This window comes from Typopeltis vanoorti, chromosome 10, assembly GCF_054136105.1.
Source record: "Typopeltis vanoorti isolate ZY-2024b chromosome 10, IOZ_Tvanoo_1.0, whole genome shotgun sequence".
Taxonomy (NCBI): domain Eukaryota; kingdom Metazoa; phylum Arthropoda; class Arachnida; order Uropygi; family Thelyphonidae; genus Typopeltis; species Typopeltis vanoorti.
The window spans coordinates 50,380,796-50,395,487 of record NC_143558.1 but is presented as its reverse complement, the minus strand read 5'-3'; the positions used below and the strand labels follow the sequence as shown (position 1 = coordinate 50,395,487).

At 36.5% G+C, this 14,692-nt stretch overlaps 1 protein-coding gene across 4 annotated transcripts in view; it reads left to right on the top strand.

The window, feature by feature from the left end:
- Positions 1-14,692, top strand: part of LOC150102410 (trans-L-3-hydroxyproline dehydratase-like) — a 106,880-nt gene that overhangs the window by 67,465 nt on the left and 24,723 nt on the right. For 2 of the 4 annotated variants that reach the window (XM_090399766.1, XM_090399767.1), the window contains 2 exons: positions 2,848-3,335; positions 10,770-10,922. In XM_090399766.1, coding sequence (XP_090255892.1) covers positions 2,855-3,335; positions 10,770-10,922 — 634 coding nt within the window. In that variant the 5' untranslated portion in view covers positions 2,848-2,854. Of the gene's footprint in view, positions 1-206; positions 347-2,847; positions 3,336-10,769; positions 10,923-14,692 lie in introns of those variants that run through there. The other 2 variants (XM_090399769.1, XM_090399768.1) reach the window with 2 other exon arrangements.

Below are 14,692 nucleotides of genomic sequence, written 5' to 3'. Positions count from 1 at the left end.
TCTTATCACACACACACACACACGCACATCTGTGATCAGTGTTATTCATAATAAATCTTATCCATAATACTCCTAAATTGAAACCATGTTAGAACACAACTTTCTTCTTTTTCTTTTCTTTTGAATAGTGCCATATTGGCTATCTAGGTGGCACCACTTGTTTATCTAACACCACATAGGTTCAGCAATTGGTAGAAAAGTTTTCAGTTCGTTTTAATGCATCCGAAAAAGATAGATAATAGTTAGTGACGTTTGAAATATCTCATCTTTACAAATATGCTTTAAATACTGCAACTTAAAAAAGTGTGTATTTGTACATATTCTGATATCCTGTATATTTATATAGGTAACAAATAATGACATCATTTTATTTAAAAAAAAATTCCCTAACACAGACAACATATCACTGCACAATTGTTCGTTTTATCGTAAAGGTTGAGTTGTGACATTACAGATCAGGAGTAAATAATTGGGAGGTATAATTTTCTAATAAATATATAGGAATTATCACGTGATACCTCCCAGAAATTGGACTGAAATTTGGACTGTAATTTCTGAAACAACCGTGTGGCTGCCAAATGAAAAATATACAATTGCTAGCTATGCACGGACATATCAAAAGAGACTCGTCGCCTTCCACCTATGTACTTTGGGATCAAACTGCTTGCTGCATAGGTGGTGTACCTTGTGCATCCCCAGTTGACACTGTTTTCTTTGAATAATTTATGTGTATTTCAACTAAATTATAACATTTTCTTCTTTGAAAAGTTTATTTTACTTTGGAGTTCCGTGTAACAGACTCAGGCTTCAGATGTGGTGTGGTTTTTTCCCTTTAGTCGTTTCTGACTCCAGGTGACTTTGTAGGCATTGCTCATTAAGTGTTCTTGGTGAGATTTTTTAGGGTAGTTCACCATTGCTTCCCCCCCCCCTACACACACTTTTATCCAGGCTTAGGACTGGCATATGGCTGGGATGTATTTATAACTGTAATCCATGTGTGTTCACAGGACTGGTTTGCCTGTTCTGCGGGACAAAAAACCTGAGTTTCCAGGTGAAAAAAACCCCCTACCTCCATATGAGGACCGGCTAACTCATCTTTCATTGAAAGAGACCAGATAAAGGTTCCTCACATCACCGACGAGAATCAAACCCAGGTCTTTCTGGCCAAAGGGCTTCGTTTATACTGACTGAGCTATGGAGGCTCAGGCTTCAGATACCATCATACATTTTACCTCAAGATGTACAACCATAATTTTTCAATGGAGAAATCTACAGCTTCTATTTGAGATTGATTAAGTCAGTACATGGTGTATCCTTTAAAAGCTCTTCCATTCATATATAAGATTTGAATATCAGATCTGTCCATTCACAGAATGTGCTGTTAGTTGGTAAGCTATAGAAGCTGTAGTTGAAAAGCTTCATCACAAGCAACCAACAAGAATGAAAAATGATTAGAAAAAAAAATGAAGAATATCATTAAGATAATAAATATCCATTTTTATTTATAGCCAAGTAAATGCTTGGAAACTTTGAAAGTGATTGAGAGCCTATGAAAATACAAACATTTTTGATATGAGTTGCTTGGTGTTTTGCTATTTAAAATATATGAACCGTTGTAGATGTGTCTTTGTATTCGTTTTTTATTAGTACATTCAATTAAGGATTGCTCTAGCCTGACTGCTATTTTGAATGTGGGTTCTCATCAGAGATCAGGCATTTATTGTCACTTTTATATGCAGCAAATGTGGTTTATTATTTATCATATATAATTTTTCAAAATTTTCGAAGAAAGAGTCTTAAAATACCATCTAGTATCCAAAGTATCCTTAAATCACTAATTTATGGTGATATAGAATTTTGTACAGTCATCCCATAAAAAAACAATATATTGAAAATAAGGAGTGGTATGACAGATTTTGTGTCTGACTTGGGCTTCCTAGTATGATTCCTATGACTTCATGGCAGTCCTGAGCAATAATAATAATATAGTTGTAGAAGTGTAAGTGATGTTGATGATGTTTCCATTCAGGAAGATTTAATTAGGTAGCAGCTTGGACAGATAAGTGAGAATACCATTTTAATGTAGCTAAGGGAAAGGTTTTGCACTTTGGAGTGAAGAGTAATGCTGCACATTGTAATGATAGCCAACAGTAACATGTAATTTAAGGTATACATGATTAGAGATTGTAAAGATCACAAAGCATATTGTTGTTAAGATGAGGAGGATGCTGATAAGTACAGAGAGAGAGAGAGGAAGGTTGTTCCACTTTAAAAGATCTTAGTGATGCCACACCCAGACTACTGTGTACAGATTTAGTTGTCTGATTTCCGTAGTATTTGAGGGAATTCTTGGGAGGGTTCCAAGATTAATAACTAAGGCAGTATAATCTGATATGCTGGTTGTGAGAAGAGGTGGATGGAATGTGAACCATACAGCAGGCGAACCTTTACGAATAGTTGTGAAAGGATATCCAAAAATAAGAGGGAAGACATTGCTTGAGAAGAGGAAATATGCAAAACCTTTCCTTGCAGAACTTGTGGATAAGTAGAAAAGAGTAGACAAGATTAAGATATTCAAGTTGGTGAGAAGATTTTACCAGATTAATATGGAAGGGAAAATTGTGATGTACAATATGACAGATACGTTAGTGATTGAGTTGGGATTACCTGTGGGGCTGTTTACCCTATGGAAATCTCATAATAATAACAGTATTATCGCATATATTGTTTCACCTTTATACATAAACCCAAGTCATCTTTAAAATTAGAATTCTAAATTATTCCTGCTAAATAAGCTTTGCTATATACATTTTTAATATAATTCTAAATATTATTCATTTCTTTCAGGGAAAACATGGAGAATCAGATTACACTTTCTGCAGATACAGTTATTACTACATGTGATATGCACACAGCAGGTGAACCTTTACGAATAGTTGTGAAAGGATATCCAAAAATAAGAGGGAAGACAGTGCTTGAGAAGAGGAAATATGCAAAAACTTTCCTTGATGACTTTCGATGTTTTCTGATGCATGAGCCACGTGGACATTCAGATATGTATGGTGCTGTACTAGTGGAACCTGATGATCATAATGAAGCTGACATTGGTGTATTGTTTCTTCAAAATGAAGGTTATAGCACAATGTGTGGACATGCTGTTATTGCCCTTGGGCGATATGTTGTTGATACTGGTATAGTTAAACTTTCACTTTCTCATGAAATAGAAGTACGCATTCAGTGCCCATGTGGTATTGTTAGGACGTTTGTTGAGTATATCAATGGAAAGAGTGGGCGAGTCCATTTTCATAGTGTTCCTGCATTTGCTTTCAAACTTGGTATGATTTAAATAATTTATAGTAATTTAAATTATTAACAACGAATGAACTATGCACTAAAAAATGAATAATAAGGAATGCAAAAGATGTTTGCAAATAGAGGAATGTTATTATTATTATCACACCCACCCTCCATAGTGTCAACAGACTTATTGTGGGACATTCATTCAACTGACAATGCATTTATCATACTGAATCTTAATATTCTTAATGCTCCTTACGTTAACTACATATCCATTAATGCATCCCATTCACCCACAATTTTCCACAATATTCATATGTATCATAATAGTTAATATGCTTGAGTTTCATGTGATATATGAGAACATAATATTGAATATATTAAAATATGTAATTTAATGGTTTAATATCACAGATGCTTGTACGCATACCATTTGTAACACAGACTGAGTCACAATGTATTCAGTTTCCCTCCACACACACACACACACACAATCTGATATATCAAAGGATACAAAGGTAACCTGATGTGATGCACTCTATCAGTACTCTATCCAAAGTGTAGACAAAGAGTACACTTTGCCTTTCATGTAACCTCACATAAAAAAAAAAAAAAATCATGAGATAAGGTCAGGCATTCTCAATGGCTAAGAATTGGTTCATCTTCAGACATTCAGTGGTGTAACAAGGAAGAAGCAGACATCACAAGCCAGATGAGGAATCTCATCTTACTGGAATATGAGAGTAGGTTGGCAGTCTAATTGTGGTGCTACAAACAGTTAAAGTATATCTAAATATTCATAACCTGCTACAGATTTTTTTCTATAAAGAAGAATGGCTGGCAATCCTGTACAACAGGATTGCCAGCCATTTAGACTTCGACTATCATACAGCATCTTTGTTGTTCATTCTCTCTATGGAAAGCTGTGTCTGCACGGCATTGTCTGCACAATCTCTGACACCATTTGCTGCTCCATCAGTTCTTTCATTTCCTCTTTTGTGAGTAGCTTGCTCAAGCACTTCAGTAAATCCTGACCACCATCTGCATCACCCTCTTTACAGCCTATTGCATATGCCATTTGAATGATTTCACATTAACTGCAGGAATCATGTATTCTAATCCATCACATTCTTTTAATAATTTGTACTTTCTACCAAATGCCATTACTAATAAATTATTTCAGGAAATTGCAATGTATACTAAATATTAATTAAAAGAAAACTTTAATCAATACTTCCTATATTTCGGCAATGTTACATTGCCATCTTCATGGGAACATAAAACTATGATAGTGCACACAGGCACTAACAACAAACAAATGAGCAATTTGAGGGCTCGTTGTTAGTGCCTGCATGCACGTATCATAGTTTTATGTTCCCATGAAGATGGCAATGTAACATTGCGAAATGTTACATTGGAAGTATTGATTAAAGTTTTCTTTAATTAATATTTAGTATACGTTGTAATTTCCTAAAATAATTTATTAGTCATGTGTTACCAACGTATAAGCTTATCAACAACAAATGCCATTAGGACCTGATGGATCTTTCACTTTCCAAACCTGTTTACTATTGCTGATAAAACTCACATCTGCAATGTTATAATTTTTTAATGTTATACTTTGTTAAATTCAACATTTACAATGTTATAATTTTCCCAGAAGCCTTGATTGACTGTTGCCAGTCATCATTAGCCTCAGTTATTAATTGGCTAAAAGTATGTCTTAGATAGTAAACTATAAATGCTATTTTAAGCATTTTTGTTTAGCATAGAAGCATAGAAGCAGTTTTGTTTGGTGTCAGAAACATCTCTTCTACAGGAATGCAAATTTGAAGTGAAGCAAAGTTTGAAATGTTCTGCAGCATTGAACAGTTTCAACAAGGCCTAGGGTGTTAAATTTTTAATATGCTGTGAAGCTATACAGAAAGATAGAAATTATACCCCCTCTCCTTAATGAACATATAATTCAATAGCCAGTCAGTCATTTAGATATAACTTAACATTAATTAATTTCTTCTTCTTCTTCTTCTTCTTCTTCTTCATTAGAATAAATCAGATTTATATCCTTGATGGTTTTTTTACTAAATAGCTTAAGGAAATCCTAGTTAACGTATACTAGGATATACGTTAAAATAAATTTTAATACACTTCCAATATTTTGGCAACATCATGTTGCCATTTTCACAGGAACTTAAAAACAAGACACGGGCATGCAAACACAACAAACAGTAAATGAGGACGAAGCAGGAAGCTATTCTTTCTCCTAAAAGTCCTGATGGTGCCTCCTAGTGGGCAATGTTGGTATTCTTGGGCGATTGGGCTGAAGGTCTTCTGATGTAGGTTTTTTTTAGAGAAGACTTTCAAGCCCAATCGCCCAAGAATACCAACATTGCCTGCTGGGGGGGGCAGCATCAGAACTTTTAGGAGAAAGAATAGCTTCCTGCTTTGTCCTCATTTACTGTTTGTTGTGCTTGCGTGCACGTGTCTTGTTTTTAAATTCCTGTGAATATGGCAACGTGACGTTGCCGAAATATTGGAAGTGTATTACAATTTATTTTGATGTATATCCTAGTATATGTTGCAATTTCCTTAAGCTATTTAGTAAAAATGCATAACCAACGTCCAAGCCTTTCCACGAGAATACTTAATGGTGCATTCACTTTAAATTCCATGTGATGAGGACTATAAAGGAAGGACTAAAAACACTATTAAAATTTTACTATATAATAATTTATACTTAGATTCTTTTATATTCTCTTTAAAACTTTATACCCACACTTAACTTTCCATACAATTGTTGTAACTCTTCTGGTCTTCACTTTATAATTTTCATAATGGACATCATTCTTATGCACATTCTATTCTTTCCATGTAATCTTCTTAAGAATCTATTGTTTAATAAGATTGTGCATCCATTCTACTCCACCCTGTTTATTCTTCGAACTCTAGGGACATATTCTGATTTGCATTATTATTATTATTATTACCCCAAGACCTCATGGACTCAAAGACTCATCTGGGAGGTCCTCTTATCTCACGCACGCACGCACGCACACACACACACACACACACACGCACACACCTCATCATACTATGCTTTAAACACACCCAAATTCTCTGTAGACACCATACTCTTAGGCAAGGCATTCCAATCATTCACAACTCTGCATGAAAAAAACCCGTTTCTCACTCCCCTACTCACACCCTCTTTATACAGTTTCCAGGGATGACCTCTGGTTCTCCCCTGATCTCCCACTATTTTCTATAGAACTTCTCCAGCATTGATCCTATATAATCCTATATAAGACCAACTTGTAGGTCTCTATAATCTTCTCAATCTTTCCTCATATTCAACATTTTAGAGTCAGAAACTACCTTAGTCAATTGCCTTTGGACCCTTTCCAACATCTCTTCATTCTTCTGAAAACCAGGTGGCCAAATCTGGGCACAATAGTCCATGTGTGGCCTAATCAAAGCCTTATGCAACGGAACAAGAATCTTCCTACTTCTACTCGTCTATGTCCTCCACATCATTCCCAGAAGCCTTTGTGTTGTCTTCACAATATTTTGGCTATGTGTCCTCTAAATTTCAGATCCACTATCACTCCCAGATCTCTTATTTCTTCTACCTCCAACAATATATCCTCATCAAGCATAAATTATGTATCCCATCTTTGTTTTCCAAATTTTAAAACCTTACATTTTGCAACATTGAACTCACATCCCCATTTCCGTGCATAATCACTCAATTTATTCAAGTCTTCTTGTAAAGCCACAGCATCTTCACTACTCTTCATGGTTCGTCCCAACTTTGCATCATCTGCAAACAACTGAATATCTCCATCCAAATCTTCACCTATATCATTAACATACAACAGTAATGGCCCCAAAACAGACCCCTGAGCACTCCCCTAGTGACTTTCCTTTTCCTGGATATTGCTCCCCCATACACAACTTGTTGATACCTATCAGATAGCCAGTCTCCAATCCAATGCACTAATCTAATACCCAACCCCCATCTGTCCTAGTTTGACTATCGATTTATCATGAGGTACTCTATCAAAAGCCTTTGCGAAATCTAAGTATATTACTATGTATCCTTCTCCTCTGTCCAAAAAAGCAGTCACTTTATTGTAATAAGTAAGTAGATTACTAAAACATGACCTCCCTTTACCAAATCCATTCTATCCATCAAAGATAATACCATTGTTGTCAACCCAACTCTGGATCCTAGTTCTCAAAAGCTTCTCCAACAACTTAACCACAACACTTGACACACAGATAGTCACCTATAGTGTGATGCTTGAGTTTGATCACCTCCTTTATGAAGTACAATCTTGCCCTCCTTCCACTCCTTAGGGACTTGACCGAGTGCAAGACTCGTATTAAAAAAATATGTCAAGACAGCTGTCAACTTCCTGGCACATTCCTTCAGAATACGTGGTGATATATTATCAAGTCCCACAGCCTTATTAACATCTAGTTTACTCAACTCCCCATACACCTCTTGCTCACTTACAGTCAGTCTCTCTCCCCATCATCTACTGCTCTCAATCTCTCCATGAAGTTACGTTCACAAGATTGAAAGACCTTTATGAATTGGTCATTAAGTATCTCCACCACACATTCTGCAACAGCTGTTGCAGAATGTGTGGTGGAGATACTTTATGCCATTTTCCATTGGATGATGGAAAATGGTATAAATTGGAGATTTATATCACTTATACCAGATTGGAGAAAATGGTATACTTTATACCATTTTCTCCAATCAATGTCATCCTTCCATAATCATTTTTTCATTTGCTGGCTACATATCGAAAGAACTCCTTAGGATTCGTTTTGGCTAAATTAGCTAACTGCTGTTCATACCTCTCTTTAACTACTCTCACCAACCAAGTCACCCTCCTTGCCTGGTCTTTGTAGACCTCATGGAATTGGTTATTTCCACTTCACTTATGCTGTCTCCACAATGCCCTTTTTCTGTGTATTGCATGCTTAATCTCTTTTTTCATCCATCTCACACCTATCTTATTTAACCTTCTCACTTTTGGAGTACATTTAGACATTGCATCTACTAGATAGTTTTTGAAAATTTCCCAAGCTGCATTGATTCTCTTTTCCAGCTAACTCCTCATTCCATGCTACACCCACAAGCTGTCTCCTGAGTTCTTCATAATCCCCCCCCCCTTGCAGTTCCACATATACCCTTTTCTCATAGAGGTCCTCACACTGCTGGCAACCACCCAGGTAATCACCTCATGGTCACTCTCACCAATTGGCGGATGATTTGACACCTCATTTATAATTACATCGTCTGATGAGATGACCAAATCCAAGAACCTCAATCCTTGCGTGCCCTCTGTTACATACTGTCTGAGGTAGTTATCCCTCAAAAACTCAAGAAACTCATTTTCTTTACTTCCAGTTGCTATCTCATCATTCCAGTCTACTGATGTATTTTTTAATACTTCCCATGCCCTACCAGTACCCTTTCTTCCCATCTAACACTGACACCACGAAATTGAACCTAACATTCTCCTCAGTTCTGGGAGAATAATAGTTCATAATTTTCTGCTTAGTAATGCAGCATATTTGCTGAAGTTGTTATTGTAAAAGATTGTTTGGGGATAGGTATAGTCAATAATAAATTTGGTTTAATCCTTTATCCAAGTGTGTGCAAACAAAGTTTGCACCTGAAAGTATCTTCAGGACTGAGGTAAAGTGGTACAATACCAGGCAACTCCTTGCAAAGGTGGAGCAAGCTACCAACACTCCTATCTCAGTATTTCCCATAATGCAAAACTGGTTATTTCCACTTCACTTATGCTGCCTCCACAATGCCCTTTTTCTGTGTATTGCATGCTTAATCTCTTTTTTTATCCATCTCACACCTACCTTATTTAACCTTCTCACCTTTGGAATACATTTAGACATTGCATCTACTAGATAGTTTTTGAAAATTTCCCAAGCTGCATTGATTCTCTATAATGTTATGCATTATGGGAAGGGCCACTACCCAGACTAGTTTCGACCTTTATTGAGGTCTCTTTGGCAGCTCCTATAGGAGGAGATGACCTTGCTAAGAGACCTCAATAAAGGTCGAAACTATAATAAATTTAGTTTAATCCTTTATCCAAGTGTGTGCAAACAAAGTTTGCACCTGAAAGTATCTTCAAGACTGGGGTAAAGTGGTGCAACACCTTGCAAAGGTGGAGCAAGCTAACATCACTCCTATCTCAGTATCTCCCATAATGCAAAACACATCTCCTTGCGGATATGTATAATGTTATGCATTAAGGGAAGGGCCACTACCCAGACTAGTTTCGACCTTTATTGAGGTCTCTTAGCAAGGTCATCTCCTCCTATAGGAGCTGCCAAAGAGACCTCAATAAATGTCGAAACTAGTCTGGGTAGTGGCCCTTCCCTTAATGCATAACATTATACATATCTGCAAGGAGATGTGTTTTGCATTATGGGAGATACTGAGATAGGAGTGATGTTAGCTTGCTCCACCTTTGCAAGGTGTTGCCCGGTGTTGTACCACTTTACCCCAGTCTTGAAGATACTTTCAGGTGCAAACTTTGTTTGCACACACTTGGATAAAGGATTAAACTAAATTTATTATAGTCTGACCAAGTGAAAAATAAACTTTCAACGGTATATAGTCAATGATAAAGTTTTAATAGTGCCTGACCTTTAAGAAGAATGATGAGATGTAGCATTAATATAGTTGCCTGTTTGGTTTTCTTTCTGTGGATTGAAAACTCAGCTACTTTTTGGACTGGTTAATTAAATCTTGTAATAGAAGGCTATTATTAGTTTCTAATTCTAGAACAAGTTTCATTCTTTTATGGACAAAGTTCCTTTCCTTTAGTGTTACATGGTGGTCAGCATTCATTTTGCATAAATTATAGACTCTACAACTGTGTTATAAATAATTTTATAAAAATAATTTATAAATTAATTTATAAAAAAATGTATGGACAGATTTAATCTTTAAATCTGATATCAAAGAGTTCCAGACTACAACAAAAATGTCATCCACAGAATGGAACCATATGGACAGAAGGAGAGTAAAAATGCTAATGATGTACTACTCAAAATGTTCTGCATGGTATTTGCCATCAAGCCTAATGCAAAAGGAAAGATGAGATAGTATTTACCAAAGATGGGAGAGACTGATGATCTTGTTGCTGCTCCTTCAGTATGCTTATAAAGATATACTGAATTATTACAAGATTTCCTCCTAACATGTTAAATATTTGGTTTTGCTGTTACTCTTATGTGGTTATTCTCTCCTAACCTTGCAAGCTGCTGCTTGGAGCAGTTTCAACAGCACATGCCATTTTTTCAACGGCACATCCTTAACGTGCCATTTGTGGATAGCAGTTTTGCATTCTTTGGAAGTCTTTGGTATCAGATTTACATGTTATTGAAAATTTGCAAATTAATGACAGTAGTGTCTTTTTCAGATGCTGAGGTGCATGTTCAAGGATATGGTAAATTGCTTGTGGATATAGCATATGGAGGTGCTTTTTATGCAGTTGTACCTGCTAGTATTTTCAAACTAAAAGTGGAAAAATCTTCCAAAGCTGATCTGGTTAAAGCAGCAAAAGCTGTAACTGGTAAGAAAAAAAAATTCAAAAAAATGATTAATTAAATAATAGATAAATAACATAAGCAGAGTGCATATTAGATCCAACATTATTTCAAAGCCAAATGTAGAAACTATGAAAGTTTTGTGAGTTGACCAGAGAGCTTGCAAGAATACATTCCTCGGCATTCCCAAAATAATGAAAACATTTGAAATAATGTTGAAAAACCACTTTGCTTATATAATTTTGCATCACTGAACTGAAGCCTTTGGCTCTTTATTTTAGTAATAGATAAATAACATTAATTAACACATACGTTATTATTTATGTATTATTAAAAATATTTATATACAATTTTTATTTTATTGTAATTTACCAAAATTTTTTATACGGTTTCTTACATTTTCCAGTGAGAAATTATATAAATTGATGTCTTGTTGCATTCCTGAATTCCAAAGGTCAGCAGGCAAAATACTGTAGGAGCTAAATAGATGATGAAAATAGCCCAACAGAATGTTTAAAAATAAGTGGATGGTTTGGGTGCTAGGATAAGAGAAACTGATTGAGAATGATCATGAGAAATATAAAGTTTCAAGCAGGGAGGTTGACAAGCATTATCTAAAAGGAAAAGGAGAAAATGAGAAAGGAGGCTAGCAAACAAACCCAAGGGAAATTCAAAGAATTTGTACCAAGCTGTTGGAAGGAAAAATTATCCCATCACACACAAGTAGAATTCAGACTATACCTGCAAATTATAGACCATTGAATTCATTTCCATTTTATGATCTCAAAATTTTTGGCATCCCAAAGATCTAAAATTTGGTTTCTTAAGCAGTTGACCAGTTAACCTCTACCTTGGCAGTGTTTAGTCTTTATTCCATGTTGTTAAGGTTATGAAGAAATTGCTAAAGAAAAATGAATCCTATATATTATAGGATTCATTGGTCACAACTTGGAGCTGAATTACATGACATATGACCTATTAGCTGGTCTTCTGCCAGAGTTTGGTTTCATCAACCCATTACTTGAATGTTTGGCCTGAGTGTGTGCACTTTTTTTTTTTTTTTTTCCCTTTTTAATACCAGAAATTCTGTTCTACTGACCGAACATGGTATTTACTTTTTTAGGTTAATTCAGTCCTCCAATGGAGGACTCCAAAAAACCCAAAAGAGTTTTTTTTAGATATGTGCAAGTAGAAGCAGGAATGATCATGGTAAGATGATGTTAATGGGTTTTATTTATTTATTTTGTATGGTGATTCACCAGCTATGAGCCCCTGTTATAGGGAGGTATGGCACCACCTCAATCCCCCCCCCCATTTTTATCCGGGCTTGGGACCGGCATAGCTGACAATTCAGACCTATGGCTGGATGGATCATCTTAGGTATTCCTGACTGTATCCGTGTGTATTCACGGGGCTGGTTTGCCTGTTTGCAGGTTGAAAATCCCCAGGTAAACTGGGGAGAAAAAACCCTGCTGTTCACCCAAGACCGGCTAACTTGGCTATGGATGAGGAAGATCCTTAAGCTCCACTTGTCACCAACGGGAATCAAACCTAGGACACTCCTTCCCCAGGCATATGGTTGCAAAGCGCAAAGCCACTAGGCTAACCACATAGACATGTTAATGGATGAAAATGTAAGAATGGTAACTGCTGCAGAAGATATTGTTGAGGTATTTAGTGATCAATTTATAAAGGTGTTTCATCCTGATCAGGGTGGAATCATGAGTGTAGATGGCTTAATTGTGAGTGAGCAGGAGGTAGTTGAGGAAATAAATAACCTTCATGTCAGTACTGCAATAGCATTTGATGACATATCACCATGCATCTTAAGGAGATGTTACAGAGAATTGGCAGTAGCATTGGCATGCTTTAATAAGAGTCTTGCAATAGCACAGGTTCCAAGGGAGTTCCAAGTGGAAAGAAGGCAAAACTGTTCCACTGCATAAAGGTGGTGATAAGGCTGTGGCTTCAAATTATAGGCCAATCTGGAGTTGTGGTGAAGGTACTAGAGAGAGAGAGAGAGATTGGTGAGAAGTAGAATACAGAATTGAGTTGAAAACAGCAGTATTCTTTGTGGTTATCAGCATGGGTTTGTTAAGGGGAGATCATGTTTTACTAATTTACTTATGTACTCTGACAAGGTGACAAATACCTTGGACAGGGGAAATGCATATACTGTGGTGTACTTGGATTTTGCAAAAGCTTTTGATAGGCTCCCATATGACAAACTAATAAATAAATTGAAACAGATGGGATTGGATAACAGACCTGAGTTGGATCAGTGACTGGCTGTCAGATAGGTATCAGAAAGTTGTATATGGGGGTGCCGTATCCCATAAGAGGAACATCACTAGTGGTATACTGCAGGAGTTGGTTTTGGGGCCACTGTTGTTAAATTTGTATATTAATGATATTGTGATGGTTTAACTAGTGATATGAACTGTTTGCAGATGATATAAAATTGGGGAGAGCAATGTAGAGTTAACCAGAATAGATTGCATGGATGGGCAGGTAAGTGGAACTGTCAGTTCATTGTTGCAGAGTGTGAGGTTTTGAAATTTGGTAAGCAATGATGTAATGCAAAGTATACACTTGGTGGGGAAACTTTAAAGGAGTAGAGGAAATGAGAGATCTGGGAGTGCTGGTGGACAAGGACCTGAAATTCAGGGGCCACATTGCAGGTGAAGACATCACATCGGATAATGGCAATGATGCGGAGAACCCTGACTTATGATACCATTGTGTAAGGCCTTGATCAAGCCTTATATGGATTATTTGGTCGCCGGGTTTTCATGGTGATGAGGATATGTTGGTCCAGAGAAGATTAATAAAGGTGATCAGTGGTCTTTGGAATGTGGAGTACGAGGACATATTAAGAGAATGTAAATTGCAAAGCCTCGTGAATAGGAGGAAGTGGGGGGGGGTATGATTGAGACATATAAGCTAGTCAGGGATTGTTATCAGGTTGACATGGGAGAGTAGAACAAGAGGCCATCACTGGAAACTGTATAAAGAAGGTGTGAGCAGATGACTAAGGAGAAGACTCTTTGCATAGAGAGTGGTTGGTGAGTGGAATGCATTGCCTGAGTGTGTTGTGAATGTAGATACATTGAATCATTTTAAGGAGGAGCATTGTGTGTACCTCCATGGAAGTTGGATGTTAAAAATGATAATAATAATGCAATAATAATAATAAGCAGAGTGGTAGTCACTGGATGAAGACATTCATCTAAGGCATACAAGTAAGTATTCATGCTTGCAGTGGAATTTCAGCCTGTGACCTATTGGCTGGAAAGTAGAGATGCCATTAACTTGATTAACTGAACCCTCACTAGTTCTTCTTAGTATTATAGCTTGTATATATATATATATATATATATATGTGTGTGTGTGTGTGTGTGTGTGTGTGTGTGTGTGTGTGTCTGAGGTCTGTTTCACTTGAACAGCTTCAACAAAGTATTGTTAGTGAAGTTTTACATGAATTTTTTTTAGCTTGTGTTGAATTGAATCAAAATGAAATGGTGGTAAGGATGAGGTCATTACATTGCAGAAGCACAAAGATTGTATATGATTAATGACATAGATTTCATGAGAATGGTTTGCTGTCATGAGAGTGGCATGTATGCATGAGAAAATGTGGAGGAAATATTTGTGGAGAGACTGAGAAGTGAGATGGTATGGATTTGTAGAAAGTGTAACATTTTGTTGAATTGTGAGGTATCAGAAATGAAAGTAGACAACAAGGAACAGAAGTTAGGCCAAGTGCAGAACGTATTGAGGAGTGTAACATTGTCAG